At 45.3% G+C, this 17,123-nt stretch overlaps 1 protein-coding gene across 9 annotated transcripts in view; it reads right to left on the minus strand.

Annotated features, from left to right (window-relative positions):
• Window positions 1–17,123, minus strand: part of IMPDH1 (inosine monophosphate dehydrogenase 1) — a 330,559-nt gene that overhangs the window by 11,222 nt on the left and 302,214 nt on the right. For all 9 annotated transcript variants that reach the window (XM_085653671.1, XM_085653673.1, XM_085653672.1 and 6 more), the window contains one exon: window positions 16,331–16,414. In XM_085653671.1, the coding sequence (XP_085509797.1) occupies window positions 16,331–16,414 (84 nt within the window). The remainder of the gene's footprint in view (window positions 1–16,330; window positions 16,415–17,123) is intronic.

The raw sequence follows: 17,123 nt of genomic DNA on the forward strand, positions 1-17,123 counted from the left end.
TATAATTTTGATTTGTAAAAACGTATTTGGACCTCATATACACTGTCTATATACAATGCATTATCAGTGCAGGAAGCAAGCAATAATAAAAGCAAAATGTTGCATAAACACCGGAAAAAAACGGTTTCTATTTTTTTAATGGAGCGAAAATGGGTAACCACTGATAACCACATGTTTTTAAGGTATTGAAAGCACTTGAAAACACTGGGGGGAAAAAACTCACCAGAATTTACCAAAAATTTAAACTGAAAACAGGAAAGCTTAATTATTTGACACCAAAACAACAAAAATCCAATCAGTGGTACCAGAGATATACAATTTCAAAGATTTAAGGTAAGAATAGTCTAAAAGCACAAAGCGTCACTTGTAGTTACCTCGTCATGTGAAACAGTGTGAAAGTTACAAGTTGAGGCCGACCGCTATGGAGATCGGGCCGGATAGGGACCAGGTTAGTCCTGTGGAAAAAGTTACCTCCCAAAGTCCAGCGTGAAGAGTTTCAAGCATGATCAAAGAAGCCACGAGGAGCAGGGAGAAAGCTGCAGAGGGCCATCGCTGTAGAACTGAGTGCAGGCCAGGTGTCACAGATGGTCATAGCTGTAACGCAAAGATCCGGTTGCGCATCGCAGATTGTCGTTGCTGGAAAATCATGTTGACTTACTGCAGATCTCGCATTACGGTTGCCGCTGTAGCCCAAATAGTACGGGTTATGGCCGCTTCAAGTTAGCAGGCAGCAAGAAGGCGCAAAGAGCCCAAATATTTTGGATTTCTTCAAGGAGGAGCTCAACTGATGCCACACCAAATGTCCAGGCCCTGAGGGGCATCTCGTGGGGATGAGGAAATCACTCCAGCAGAGAGGCTAGCGGGGCTTGGACAGTTCCAGACAGTAGGTCAACTGGGCAGATGCACAAAGGCCTCTGGAGCCTGTTATGACCCTGTAGCTCCCAGTAGGAAATCATGCAGCTGACCCCTGGAGTAACTTCAGTCTGAAGGGTGCAGATCCAGTCTTCCTTTTCAGCAGAGCAGACCTTAAGCAGCAGAAGAGCCGGGCGTCCTTCTGTTGTATTCACAGGTCGATGAGCGTACTGAAGAGTGGGTCGGAAGGTGTCCTTTTTATACCTGAAGTGAGAGATGCTTCTGGAGCTGTGGTGTGGTGTGTGTGTTTTGAGTCAGCCCCATTGAATTGCAAGTGAGGCAGGTGACTGCTTTGCCCCGTCAAACTGCCACAGATGGTCCCTCCTGCCAACACCCAGACTCTATATTGTGTCGCTGTCTAAGGGGAATACACAAAGGTCAATTTTGCCAACTAAATATACTCATGTGACCCAGGAAACAGGCACCAAATGGTTAGGCCAAGAAAATGCCAATTTTCTAAAAGTGGCATTTTCAGAATTATGATTTAAAATCAGACTTTAACCTTAAGGAGGGGTTTAAACTACAATTCCTAGGACACCAAACAAGATTTTCCTACCTGCTCCCTATCAAAAGGTAGCACGTATTGAATGTAAAAAAGACACCAGATGTTATCCTGTAGGGGAGTAGGCCAAAGTAGTGAAAAACAAATGTATGTGTTTTTCGCTACCAGGACAGGTAAAACTTAAAACATACATGTCCAACTTTTTAAATACACTGCACCATGCCCTGTGGGCTGTAAAGGGCCTAGCCTGGTGGTGACATATGTATTAAAAGTGGGGTTTAGGTCTGGCAAATGGCAGTCTGAAACCACACACAGAGGCTGTAATGGGAGGCCTGGGACATATTTTAAAAGGCTACTTAAGTGGGTGGCACAAGAAGTACTGCAGGCCCACTAGCAGCATTTAATTAAAAAGTCACTGGTACATGAAGTATCACTTTACTGAGGACTTGCAAGTAAATCAAACGTGCCAATTGGGTGTAAGCCAATTCAACCATGTTTATCGCAGAGAGCACAAGCACTTTAGCACCGATCAGCAGTGGTAAAGTGTGTAGAGTCCTAAAGTCAACAAAAACAAGTTCAGCAAAGATAGAAGGAGTAAGGCAAAAAGGTTGGGGGAACACCACCCTAAAGCTGATAAGCTCTAACATCTGGCAATATCCAGTTCCCTTGTGCTGGATGTTACATTCTGCCAATCCGGACTTATCCAGAGGAAGGAGGAGAGCCCAGGAAGGTCAAGCTCCTTTCCTTTGACTCAAAATGCCACAGAATAAGCTATATTCAATAATGTGGCCTGCTCACCTTATTTCAATAGAGCTCTGACCTGAATCATAACTTCCTATGGGAGTTTGGCGGAATTTAAGCTATGTCACTATAAATACCCGTCATACCTTGCTACAATTGCAGATGCACTGATAAAATTTAACAGCATTCACCACTATAACATGAACTCCCTTTCCCATGGAATCTCATTTGTGACCTTCTTTATCAAGCAGGAGCTGTGCAAGGTGTTCAAGGATGCCTCAATGCGTGTTGTACAGCTGTGGATAGGCTGAAACTCTGGGAGAGACTCCGGACTTGCATTGTCTGAAGCAACAAAATGATACCACTCAGTCTTTGAGGTGATTGCACAGTGGTCCCCAGAAACCACTGCCTCATCACAGCCTCCATCATGCCTTGTAAACAGACTAACATTGTTATCATCCTTTATTAAATCTCCCTCACACCGATTGTTACTGTCAGAGCCCGAAACATCACCACCACCATCACTGAGCACTCCCCACAAGGAAGGCTGTGGAGGAGGCTTATCTCACTAATTTTGTCAGTTGTTGCTGAGCAACCTTTTGCCTTTGAGCTGGATGATCAGGGTGAAAATTGAAGGATTCAGGATTGACACCATTTCTGGATATGAAGAAACCGATCCAGAGGGGGCAACTTCTGATAAACAACCTGAACCATATTTTGTAAGCTGGTCAATAACTGAAGTACTGTCACTGTTAACAGACAGACGTAAAACTTGATAGTTATTATTAAAATGGAGCCGTACTGAAGGTTCTTTTCCTTGGAGTCTGGGCTTAGTCATATAAATCACTTCATCCCCTTCATTCTCCAAATCCACATATTAGATGTGCAGATCATTTGATCTTCTAACTGCTCCTAATCTTTGCTAAAGAAGGCCTTTATCTGAAACAGATCTGACTCTTCATCATCACCCTCACACGCAGGGGATTCGTACTTCAAGTTCTTCATTAGAAGACGTAGCACAGTGGCGACAATACGGTTAAAGTGCTGATTATATCAAATTAACAGCAGGAGAAGGCAATGAGAATGCTGGCGGAATTTGCAGAAACCCTGCTGTGGCTGGTATGGTCATACACAAGTAGACCATGGAAAGTTGCTAATCTACTTTCAACAATGAGGACTAGGAAGTCACAGTTGAGGACCGCATCGTCGCAAAAGCTGTGGTAGTCAGTGATGGACACATCATCAAGGAAAGACTGCTGATCATAGTCGCCAATGTAGCTGATTGAGTCATCAACATATGCCTCTTCAATAAAGTCCACTTCAATGGACAGGTATTCATCAAAAGAGTTGGGGGTAGGGGTGAGACCTGACAATCATGGATTTTGTTATTCTAGAAGACCTTTTCAATGCAGCTTTAGTCGACCTTGTTATCGGCACAGCTGTCGACGGACCAGGACAGAATCACACAAAAGCATTTCTGTGGTAGCTCAGTGACTGAGGACCCTGACCTTTTGGTTTTAATGTGTGTACTTTCTGGAAGTTAGCCTGATTCTGCCTGCTCTGCGTTGTCAATGCCCGATCAAATGTCTGATTCTTAACAGCAGGGTCAAAGGGTAGCTTATTCAGAGTGGAAGTGTCAGACTTTTGAGGCGATGTTAGCTGCTCTCACCTACAGATCAGAGGTGGCTACTCCCGGCTTTTCTTCAAAGACCGCCAGTGTCATCTTTCTTCCACGGTTTGTCAGTGTTTGTGTAAAGTTCCTACAGAGGTCACATTTCTTGGGTTCAGGTTGCAGTCAATAGAGGCATTGGATATGTAGATTATCCATACAGCTATTCCTTTTCCCACACGCTCCAAAAACCTTTAACACATTTTTTTCTCTGGAACCTTTGCCGTCTAAAAGTCCAGAAGATTCCCCATCAATGACTGTGCTGCACAACGTCTGGCAACTGGCTAAAGTTTAGGCTGTTTGCATGCAGTCTATGGCTCCTTCAATATTATTGAGTGTAATGATACACTGCAATGCTAACCTGACAAAGGAAACCGATTCAAGCATACGAATATATGAAAGATTCAATACTGAAGAAACACAACAAACAAGCTCTTAAACAAGTATGACAGGGGACTTCAAGTGCACACATTTCAAGCACATTGTATATCTGGGTGTTTTATCTGTAACTATAATCTTGATTAGTGAAAATATGGCTAACACTTTTTTTTGGTCAATTAAGAAAACACTCAAACTTCGGAAATTAGAAAAGGATAATACTCTAAACCCTTGAATATTAAAATTCACCTCTTTGAAGGCCCTAAGAGAAGAGCGCTGGATGAAGTGAGAAGTTGGAACAGGACAAAAAACCCGAGTAGGAGACGAATGGCTTGCGCAATATAAGGACATACTTGAGCAGTCACTGAAAGGCCATTTAAATAAGTTCAAGTCTCAGCAACAGTTGGATCCTATAACCAGCAAAACTTTAAGTTCAAAAAAGCTTGAAACATTAGATTTAACAAAGTCTATTAAACCCCAACAAAACTGTATAGATCAGAATTACTTTGAAAAGTGACCTTTCCAAAAGGCTCTGAATCAGTACCAAAATTCCTGCTGAAGAATAGCACTATCAACCAGCATTGACAAAGCCTATAGGTCTAACATATACCAGTACATATAAACACGGGTATTCGCAAACGCTGTTTACATGTGTTGCATGCACAAATGCTGTTAACACACAGGCAGACTAGAGGCTTTGCCAAATCTGGCAAAGAACAAGCAAAGTTTTTTTTTGTTACAGAATGCACATAGGTGAGAAGATAAATGATTGAATGTGACAAAAAGCACAAACCACTACATAATACAGATAGTTACACTGTCAAGAAAGACCTAAAAAGGCTCCTTAAGTCTCAAATGGTACCATACATAGCATCCCTCTTAGATCAGTTAACGGCTTTGTTTTAAATTGTTTGTAGCCTTCCAATTAGTGCACAGGTAGCCCAACGTAAAATAGTATACTTTTAGTCAAGTCTAGACAAAGTTAGGACTCTGATTAATGAAACTGTCCAAGGTGTTGGTACATGGGGTGACGTTCTCACAAATATCTCGAAACGCCTAAGGAATTGAACAGACTGTTCTGCCTGCACTTTAAAATGTGTCCGATTAACAACTATTACCTTGCGATCACTGTGATTGACCCCAACCATAAGAAGAACTTTAAGGGAAACAAAGGGTTGGGGTTATAGGTAGCTTGATCTAGGTTTTTATAACCCACTGTAGAACAGCAGTCCGCATTAAACATGTACTGATGGCACTGAAAGCAGTAATAACATCCCATTAAACCTCTCTAAAGTCCAGCTGCTAGACTGGCACTTAAGTAAATAAATTCTCACAAAGCAAACGGTGCTGTCCCTTCATGCTTTACTAAATCGACATCCAAAGTCATTATAGAACCATAATTCATCATAGGGCTTTATAGTTGATTGTTCAAAAACAGATGATCAAATATGATGACCATTTTTAAAGGACTGATGAACAGAATTATAGGAGCTCTTCAATCTAAGGGGGAAGTCCTGAAATTCAAATATCTGAAAACAGAGAACACAACATGGTTTCTCTTAATCTCCAAAGATGCCAAGAGGACACAGATGGTGCATAGCCCACCTGAAATAAGAAAGGTATCAAGAATAGAAGTACAGGAACATCTGAGAATTAAAACCTTTTAATATGACTTTAGGAAAATTAGTGCCAGGATACCAGTTTGATCACAGTGCGCTCTATAAATACTGCATACAAATACAAAAATAAAAAATAATGAAGTGAGAGAAACAGCCATAAGAAGACCTGAACATCTAAACAATGTTCTTCAGAAGCATGCTCTGACCAAACTGAGTCTTGATTCTGACTCAGATGTCCAACACCTGCAGTTCACGTGCATTTCTTTAAAGACCATTTCCCTAGATAAGTGCCTCGGATTTCAAGAGCAAGAAAGAAGCCCAGGGGACTAAAATACACACACCGTGCTTCACACCAGAATAGAGAAACCATTATAGTGAAAACAGAAGATTTACTGATGAGATTATTGGGTTATGGTCACTTGGCATAGTAATACACCGGTCAGAGAGGCAGAGCCGCAGAGGTCCAAGACTTTAAACTGCCTTCAGTGCTATGTGAAAGGAGCCTTAGTTCACTTACAATAACAGGAAAACATATATAAGTACTTGGGTTAGGAAAAAGGGCAGGAACTAAGATGTACTTGGAAAATTAATCTTTTTAGCATTATATATCAGGCTATACCACAAAGACTACTTTGGTGTCTGTAAATTTGCAGAAACCAAAAAATGCAGACCGCCCATCTAGGTTGAAAATGAGGGTCATACATTTGAAAAGCGGATTGTAATAGTACTCGACAAACAAACCACAAGGCAATCTCAGTGGTGGCACCCTTTTGTCAGCAAACACTAAATAAAATGCCAGGTTGCCTTCCTCCCCCATGAAGCAGGGCATTGCAAAATCATTAAGGAAACAAATGAGCTGTCTACTGATTGGCAGACAATTTGTAAGAGTCACAACAAGCTAGCTGAAATGTACCACAAATCATTTCATGGACAGTTATAAAAGTTACCTGGTCAGAGAAGAATTTGGATACACAGCTACTCCAAACTAAATTAAAACACTCAAGTCAGTTCAGACTAGCAAACTAGTGTTTTGATGTCCATTTCAGAAGCACAGCTTAGCATATAAAGACATTTAGAAAGGAAAATATTTTACAGCAAAGCATTTGTTAAACAGATGCATTGACTCAAAACTTCACATTTGAAGACAATCATAAACAGAAACCCCCATTAGAGATTGTGGTGACAAATCATTCTAAATTAAAACCTATACATGAAACTAAATGAAAGGTATAACAGGTTTTCATTTAGATAATGGACTATTAATGCAGTTCTACATTTCAGTCGGGTCCTCTTGCTTCTTTTCACTGGCTAATGAACCATTAGTCTCACGGCATATGGCCTTGACAGTAGGCTTGGGAGAAATGTTTAATTATGCAGGACTAATTTTGGCAATTTTGTGTTACTCTTTCGATGCAAAGCTACTGAAAATTACACGATTATGCCTGTTCGCATCATTAGGAGTCATTTGGAATGAAAGCCCTCCTACAGGAATAACAAATTTCGCAAGCCTAAGTGGCACGCTGCTGCTGTTTGTGTACTGTTGCTTTTAGATCTGATTTCTTAGCGCAAAATGCATCTCGTCCATTGTGGACGCAAGGGTGCATTTTACGCTAGGAAAATAGCATAAAATGCTGAGTTATGCTCCTCATGCAAATCAGAGTAATTCAGCTGCAATTTCTCGCAATTACGCTACACAGCAACTTACATGAGTTATGCCCACCCCTACTTGTAAGGTCACGCTCACCTGATCTAATTTTTCGGGGAGTGGGGGGGGGGGGGGGGGGGGGGCTTATATTGCGCAAACTTGACCCAAAGGTTATCAGAACGCTTTACATGAGCACCATTTTTGCTAGGCTTAGGGAGATTAAGCGATTTGGCCAGAATCACAGGATGTTGAGCATGTTCAGAGACTCGAACACGGTTCCCCAGATTTAAGGTTGACCGTCCTAGCAGTTAAGCCACATCCTCTTCCCATCTTATGATGAGACAACCTCTTCTGAGATCATTAATCTTTAGACTGCTCTTTTTTCCAAACCACCAAATTAACCTCTTTTTAGAGATAGTGGTCCCCAAATCATGTCCCTATTATTTTCAACCACGACAGTGCTTGTGCCTTGAGCTTTCAGGTACTCAATGCTAAAGTTAGAACACAGCAACTACAGAGTACATGATGCAAATACTCTTGAACACTTATAAGAGGGAAATCACAACTAGCAAAAATGTATGGGGAAAAGGGCCTTTTTAACAAAGAGGTAAGGATTAAAGTAGAAAACGCCTCATTTAAATCAAACCATTGGTACACCTTAAATCTATGACTTACGAGGCATACTAGAATAAAGCAATGATGGGAGTAAAATTAATATCTGGTGGTTCCCTTTAGATTTGCATCGAAATATGTTGCATATGAATAATTTTGCACAACATATTGGCACTACTGAGTGAAGACGTGATTTGTGCCTATATCACATTGTGAGAATAACATTTGGAAATTGGGTCCAGCCTTTTACCAGGCTATTAATAACCAAGGTTGTATTAAGCTTGAAATGAACTGATCATTCTCTTTGTCTCAAATTAGCTACACAGAGGCAAGCTATGCATACATGATAATAAATATGCAGAAATTCATGAAATAATTTGCAGCAATTTTGGGAGCTTCTCTTCAATGTAAAAGCTGAAGTCACCTACTTATAATTTCAATCTATATTGATTTATCTGAAGTAAACCACTAAAATAATGGTGCATCAAATCAACTCCACGATGCTGATAGATGCAACGTAATCTCAAAAGTGCAGTGGAATGAAGAGAACGAGGTCATATTCCACAGATATCAAACATAGGGTTTCTGTATTAAGAGCAGGTATTAATGGGGGAGCGTGGCTTCGGAGCCGATGGTGGCGGACGCGTGATCTCTGAGCTCCGCGCTAGCCTAGCCACTTATCCGCATTAAACGGCGATCCCGACCGGGAGCGCACGAGGGGGGCCCACCCCTAGGAGACCGCTGGGCTTCTGTTTTCCCCCCGGAAAAGCTCCTGTGGAGTTGCCAGTCCGCAGCTGTTGAAGAGGAGTGGACGGGCTGGGTCGGCACAAAGATGGCGGCTGCTGCTGCGGGAGCGTAGCTCCGAGATGTGATCGCGAACGAAGCCCTGGCCCAGAGGTTGTATCCCCGAACAGGAGCGGGATGTCGCTAGCGGAGGGAGAGCGGCCTGCGACCTAGGATTTCTGCTGTGCTACGTTTGAGATAGCTGAACTGGCTCCGCGACTCGGTCGCCGCACTGATGTGTAGTGCTCCCTGGGCCGCGGCCGACGCTGGGCTACAAGTGCTGCTGAACCGTGAAGGAGGGTGCTGCCTGCTGGTAATCGAACGGCGCTACAGAGAGGCACTGCAGGGCGGATGCTCCGGTGAGTCTTGGGGACCTGCGAAGTATCACCAAGACACCTGTAGACACACGCTGGGTCTCTGATTGGGCGTGGCTGCCTCTGCAATGGCGAAGAATGGAGGTGAAACGGACCGCTGCAGACACCCGTCCAGAACCAGGTCGAGCTGGCGGGGGGTCCTGAGGGGAGACTTGGGGCCTGGAACGCTGCCCAAACGGCAAGAAAAGGAGGGGCCGGCTCCAGGGCTTGACGGCTGGGTGACGACACCTCCCCCTCCAACGCTGTGGAAGTCTGTCGAGAGTGCGGGGTTGGTTCTGAGGAGGTGAGTGCGTGACTCGCTACTCCCGCTGCAGGGACTGAAAGTGCCCTATCCCCATTATCGCTGGCCTCGAGGAGCGTGTAGTGTGGTCTGAACTAGGCACTGGCCTGGGCAGCACTTAGCAGGAGGGGGCTGGAGGTGAGTCACAGGACGGAGCGGGAACCTGGAGTGGTGGGTGCCAGATAGACAGGCGACGCTTTCCTGCTCGCCCAAGGCCCGACGAACCCGGGCTAAAACGAGGGAACAGGCGCTACTAGACACAGGGAAGCCACAGGGGTAGCAAATGGGTCCCCCCCACCCGGATCAAGAGGACGGCAGGATGGACACGGCCGCGAAAGACGCTGTGGAGGACCAGGCGGAGGTGCCAGTTCATCAGCAACTAGCCAAACTTCTTGAGGCCATAGCCGAAACCAAAGAGACCCTGCATCAAGACATCAGCACGGTGGCGGTAGGCGTTGGTTTGTTGTGCGCCGAGCAGGCTAAGTTGTCCAACCAGGTGAAGCAGACTGAATCGGCCCTAGAGGTGCTGGCACCAGCCCAGCAGGCACTTTCAGCCTAGGTGGGTGAACTGGCCAGCAAGGTCAATCAGCTGGAGAAATGGGCAGAAGATGCAGAAGGGCGCAATCGACTAAACAACGTCCGAGTGGTGGGTCTGCCGGAAGGCGTGGAAGGACAGGGCATGGTCAGCTATCTGGAAACCTGGCTGAAAAACGTTGCGGCGCCTCAGGGCCTATCCTCATTTTACACTCTGGAACAGGCTCACCGGGTGCCTGCTCGCCCGCCAGCGCCTGGACGGCCGCCCCGTGCTGTAGTGGCCAGACTACTTCATTTCCGGGACAGATATTTGTTACTTAGGAGGGCTCGGGAGGATGGACCATTTCTAGTGGAAAACAGAAGTCACGCTTTTCCCAGTTTACACGCTGGAAGTACGACGCCGTTCCTTCTTCCTGGACGTTAAAAAAGCCTTGCGTGAAGAGGGAGTACAATATTCGCTGATGTTCCCGGTTTGGCTCAAGATCATGCTGGATGGGACAACCCACTTTTGCGAGGACCCTAAGGCTGCCTGGGACTGGGTTGAGGCATACCAAGCTGAGGGACCTTCACAGCCTCGTTCTGAACGGCGTCCGTCTGGAGCTGACCACCCGGGGAAACGGCTGCGGAAACGCCGGAAGAGAACGGAGTACAAGAGGCAGAGACCGCCCCGGACAGAGACGGAGAGAGCTGCAGCGCTGGAAGCTGTTTTCCACCTAATGCGGTCTGGGGCCTCCTCATCAGAGAGACTCAGAGGCAAAGTATGGCGAGGAAGAAACCGATTTGGATGCCTCCCGGACCACAGGCAGCACCTTGCCCATAGTGACTCCACAACTTTCGAATGACTTGTAGGACTGGAAGTCTTGGGGAGAGGAGGGGGTTTTCCTTTCTTCCTCTCTTCTGCCTCTATGTATTATTTTTCCACCCTTACCCGATCTACCTGGGAGGGGTTGCATTTTGAGAGCACTCAAGCTATTGCTGGATGTTGAGGGAGGAGACGGGGCGGAGTGTTCCCTGGGCAGGCGCTACCGGGTGCGGGTTGGAATGGCCAGTTATGGCTCCTGCTGTGTGAGGACAGTTTTCTGGGCTAATTGCTAGTCTCCTTACGCGCTGCACCCCTTCAAGGTCCTAGTGCGGTAAGCCTTGGATCTTTCCGAACGGGTGTGAGTTTTCACTATACGATTTTTTTGTGTGTTTGAGCAGCTGACCGTTGTCAGTCCGCTCTTGGGACAGGGAGTTGTTTTGATAGGGTTGTTGTTATATGCCAGGAGAGTGGTTTCAGTTCAGAGGGTGTGGGGGGGGGGCGGAGGGCTGGGGGTGGGTTTGCTTACCGGTATGATGGCTGAAGGGGGACATTGAAGGGATTAATTTTATGACCTGGAATATCAGGGGCATGGGGTCACCGTCCAAGCACTACAATGTTCTGAACTATATCAAAAGACGAGGGGCGCAAGTGGTGCTTCTGCAGGAGACCCACCTTACAGAGGAGGAGGTTTCCCGCTTGAGGCGCAGATGGCGGGGTCAACTTTTTGCAACTACGTACTCGGCCTTCTCACGGGGAGCGCCGATATGGGTTAGGCCAGTGGTGCCCTTCCAGCTTACTCGGAAAGTGTTTGATACTGAGGGGAGATATGTGGTGATCACAGGTACTTTGAAAGGCAGGGAGATTACATTGGACAGTGTATATGGCCCAAACCGAGACCAGCTTCTTTTTCTGGACCGGTTGTCTGGGGTATTGGCGGGGTTTCCCCATGAGACCTTACTACTGGGAGGAGACTTTAATTGTGTTTATGACTTACAGTGGGATAGATCCACCCCTCCTCTGCGGGGCACCACGGCGGCTGCCACCACTAAGGGACTAAGAGCCTGGGCCACGGGTTGGGACCTACATGAGGTTTGGCCACTGCAGAACACTGGATGCAGAGAATACTCCTACTATTCACATCTGTATGACCTGCACACACGCCTAGACATGTTCTTCTGTTCAGCCATTTTGTCCCCCATGATGGTCGACGCGGAATACCTCGGCAGATCCCTTTCTGACCATAGCCCACAACTCGTAAGGTTTGTCCCGGTCCTAGAGAGCCCCGATCTCACGATGTTGGATAGATCCGTCACTACTAGAGGATGATGGGTTCAGTCAGGGTCTTTCCGAAGCCCTCACTGATTATTTCTCCATTAATCAGGGAACCACCAGCACACCGCTGGTGGAATGGGAAGCTTTTAAAGTGGTGACGCGGGGGTAGTGTCTGGGCAAGACTGTTGGCCCTCGACGACTGGTCACACAAGAATTGACAGACTTAGAGGCCCAAATCCTGACTCTCGATAGGGAAACCGAGGATGCGGTCCAGAATCAACAGAAACTGTCGAAAGTAAAAAGCCTTTACAGTGCCACTTGGGACAGACAGAGCTCTAGATTTTAAAACGTACCAGGCCACACAACACAAGGAGGTGGGCAGGGCTGGGAGACTGCTGGTGTGGTTAATCAAACCAGAAGGTAGAGGCTCCCCGTAGTGAGTGTCACGGATTTTCAGAGTCAGGTTCTTTCCTCCCCTAGGGCGGTCAATGACACGTTTCGGTTAACCTACGAGTCCCTATATGGCTCACCAGGGCCGTCCCAGGGGGAATCATTGCAGACATACCTAGTCGAGCAACGATTGGCACAACTAGACCAGGATGTCAGGGACCAGTTAGCCTCGCCTATTAAGTCGGGTGAGATCAGGGCAGCAATTCGGGAAATGGCTAGGGGGAAACGCCTGGGCCAGATGGCCTCCCTGCCAAATTTCATAGTACCTATATGGACATTCTGGCTCCACAGTTGGAGCGCATGTATGCTGCTGCACTCCGTGACGCGCCTACCGCCCTCGCTTCGTGAATCGCTAGTGATCCCACTGCCCAAATCTAAAATGGCCCATTCCTAGATTAACCGAATTCAGACCGTTATCCATGTTAAATATAGACCTCAAAATTTTGAGTAAAGCACTAGCCCAGAGACTCCTCCCGCACATGTTGCCAGTGCATACAGATCAGAGTGGTTTTATCCCCTCACGATCCACATCCAGTAACCTTAGAAGACTATACCAGGTTATGTTCCATCCGGGCCTGCGAGACTACCCAAATGCAGTGGTAGTGGCGATTGATCTAGAAAAAGCCTTCTACTCCTTATGTTGGGATTTTTTATTTGCGGTAATGGGCGTGCTGAAACTGGTAGACGGATGGTTGCAGTGGGTCCAACTGCTCTATGGAAACCCTATGGCTCGGGTGCGAACGGGGACTACAATCTCGGTTTCTTATCCCATTTTCAGGGGGGACCCGGCAGGGGTGCCCCTTGTCGCCGCTGATTTTCGCTCTTGCCATGGAGCCTTTGGCGGTGCAAATGTGGCAGGAGAGCGGGTGACACTCGACAGAATTCACCATATCATCTTGCTTTATGTGGATGATTTTCTGATCTACTTGTGAGATGGAACTTCGGGAGTTCCTCAGGTATTAAACATTCTGGACGAGTTTGCCGCTCTATCTGGCCTACGGGTAAATGGGAAAAAAACATTTGTGTTCCCGTTACACCACACTATGCCCAGGCCACTGAGTCTGCCGGCTACTTTGGCATGGGCACCAGTATCTGTTAAATATCTGGGGATTCAGAATTACCATACGCAGGCAGAATTATTCGATGGGAACCTTGGAGGCACCCTGAGGGCATTGAGATCACAGGTGGCTTTCTGGCGCACTCTCAAGTTGCCGCTTAGATCTCGACTGGCATTGTTGAAAATGATTGTTCTTCCCCGCCTATTGTATTATTTTGTTAATCTTCCAGTATTGCTAGCGAAATCGTGGTTTAGGACGTTGGATGGACTTCTTAAAGACCCTATATGGGATGGCGGCCGTAACAATGTTGCTAAAAACTTTATGCCTTCCGCTCATAGATGGAGGATTAGGGGCGTATTATTTGGCGGCCCAGCTCCAATGGCTGGCCAGATGGCAGAGATTTAAATATGTTCTCACTCGCCGCCGGGACCTTGTATACTAGGTTAATTCCTAGGATCCTTGACCATCGTCAGAAGATACAACATATGGGGATGTTACATTCGGTGGCGGTGAAGTGTTGGGACAGATGTGCGGCACGCTCACAGGAGAGATTACTTTACGCCCGAGCTTACCGAGACCCAAATCCCGCAAGTTGGGGCACAGATTTGTGGACCTGGCCTTCCTCCTGGCCAAAAGGAGGATTGCGCTCCACTGGAAGGCAAAGAATCTGCCACTGGTAACCACATGGGAAACGGATGTTACCTGTTGGGTTCGAACAGAGGAACGGGTACTAATTTCAGAAGACACGAACACTAAGCGTCGTAAGCCATACGCAGAGCCATGGGGTGATATTATTCGGACATGGTAGACACGTCATGTACTAGATCAGAACCCTCGGGGCGAAGGGTCTGGGACCGAGGAGTAGTTCGGCGCATGAAGGCTGCCACAGACGTTGTGCCACACCCGCTCTGTTCTATGGACAAGTTTGGAAGCTCCCCCGGCCCTCCCCCGACATGGCTGATACTTAGCTTATTTCCGCAGTCGGAAAACACAGACTCCTGGCAGTTGTTGGTTTTTTAGACGTTTTAGTTAAGTTTCCTTTACGGTTAGCCAGTACAGATGATTTTCTAGATTTGAGTGTGCTGTCTTTTATTTTATTTTTCTCTGTCCCTTCAACAATTACAGTGTGAGACCTATTACACTTGTGAGGCCAGGTGAGACTGCCCACGATTTGCAGCCAGTAGGATCCTTTAGAACTCTCACACGACTAGTTATTGTATTCTGTGCCTGGGTCTAAATTTGCACCCTGACTAGGGTGTAGGAACTGGGTAAAATTATATTGTGCGGAGAGTTGGAGTGTTAAAGCAAATATCTAGATGTATTGTTGATGGCTAGAGTCATAGATCGCAAACACCGTGAACGATATTTACTGAGACTTCTGGCAGAGTGGCACCCCGTCCTTTGGGAGAAAATACTACCCTTGATTTGTATTATGCTTGTATGTATATGCGTATGGTGGCGACTTCTCAATGACGAAAACTTATTTGTGCAACATGTACCTGCTAACATGTTTTAAATTCAATAAACAGATTTTCAACAACAAAAAAAAAGAGCAGGCATTAATAGCACCATCCAATGCAGTAAAAACAGTGTCCTTTACCCCATCAAGCAATGCTAACAATCACCAGTGATAGGATTTCCAGATAGTACCTTTGTTTGGTGATTCCTGTTTAGGTTTTGAAACCTCTGGCAAGATTATTCAATGGATGACCCTTCTAAGTAAAGAAGCCGTTCTTACCTTTTACTAAATTAACTCTTTCATGAGAGGATGTTTAAAAGAAAGTGACTGAGCCATTTTTTAACCTATTAAACTTTCTGGTGCATGTCTTTGCTGTGTATGCTTGGTTACCTTTTTTCAAGTATTAAAACAACTCCTGCACTTCCAATTCCAAACAATGTCCCTTGACTACAGCTTTGTGGGCACTAAAGAATTGATTTGCTAAGATGTTCGCTTAGACATTGGTCTTTAATGCACAAGTTTACACATGTATGTGACTATTTCAAATACATGCACAAGATTTATGAAGTTACAATTTTTTTCTCAAATCTAAGAATATTTTGCACCATGATTCAGTGTGCTTAATTATCTAGTTTAGATTTTTGACGCCCTGTAAACCAATAAATATAAATAGCAATCCACGTCCCAAACTATCAATGAAATGTAAACCAGTTAATTGGCAGGATGAAAGTGAGGTTTAGATGGAAACTCTGCCATTAAATATCTTTACATATCCATTTAGATAAGAATTTCACTTGCACAGTGCAACTTATTTCGCAAAATAAAACACATTTAAAATACCATGTTAACTTTTAGTAGGAATTGTTTGCCAGCAATCTCTACATTTTTATTTGAGAATTCTAGATTTACAACAGCCAGCGTTAAGCAGGATGGGTAATCAGCGACCATTTAATATACAAGACTTTCCTTCACATTATTGGATTAAAGCAGGTCTAATTTTGGCACTTAAAAGCTCCGTAATTTCCCACAGCCATTGGCTAGATGGTGGAGAAGTAGGCCTATTTAAATCGGAAAGTGAACCACACAAATATATATGTGTTGTTCTTATGTGTTCAATCTTGTTTTGTCAATTGATATCAGATACTAGATTATGGAAACCAGAAGAAAATAGATTAACAAAAAGATCAAGCTATACAGTTGGCATGGAGCACTATGAAGTATTACACTGTTGTATACTTACGAATGGAGCCCATGGACACCTCCTTCTACCTGGGCTGACATGGTCCGCTTTTCCAGCTTCAATTCCCCGGAGTACATCATGGAGCTGCAAGAAAGCAACCAGCAGTGTCAACAGGCTTTATATAGTTGCCAGTCTAACAACTTTCTCTTCAGTCCAGTCACCCATACATCAGCACCACATAAACATGCACACAATGCAAACCAGACATAAAACTTCCTAAAAGCAGGCATCGAACAACTTCTCCACAAATGCACAGTGAACATAAAAACATTGTGATACAGCACTCTAGAATTCTAGAATACATACCGAAATAGTAATCACATGTGGCTTGGGCACAGCAATATGTGCCTGAATTTTCAAGTCCCTCTATGTCCTGAATATCTCCTGGCACATGGTCATGCACAAGGACCTTTAAAAGAACTGGAGCAATATTGCAAAAACACAAACAGGTGGATATCGCGGTTCAGTTGCAAATGCCCTATGAGAGAGCTTTTTATTTTTAGGATCTTTCTAAATTGACGAGCCTGGGAACGAAGTTCTACAAAGTGAGGCCTCATTCGGATAACCAACGTCTCACTGAGGATTGCTTTTTCCTGCCTTATTTTATTAAAGAATTTTATATAGCGTAAACTCGACCCGAAGATATCAGGTATCAAAACGCTTTACATCAGCACCTGTTGCATTACAGACGGACACATTCATTTTTGTTAGGCACAGGGAAATTAAGTGATTTGCCCAGAATCACAGCATCGTTGCAGGCACTCGAACCAGGTTCCCCAGCTTTGAGGTCGAC

This window comes from Triturus cristatus, chromosome 4_1, assembly GCF_964204655.1.
Source record: "Triturus cristatus chromosome 4_1, aTriCri1.1, whole genome shotgun sequence".
Lineage (NCBI taxonomy): Eukaryota > Metazoa > Chordata > Amphibia > Caudata > Salamandridae > Triturus > Triturus cristatus.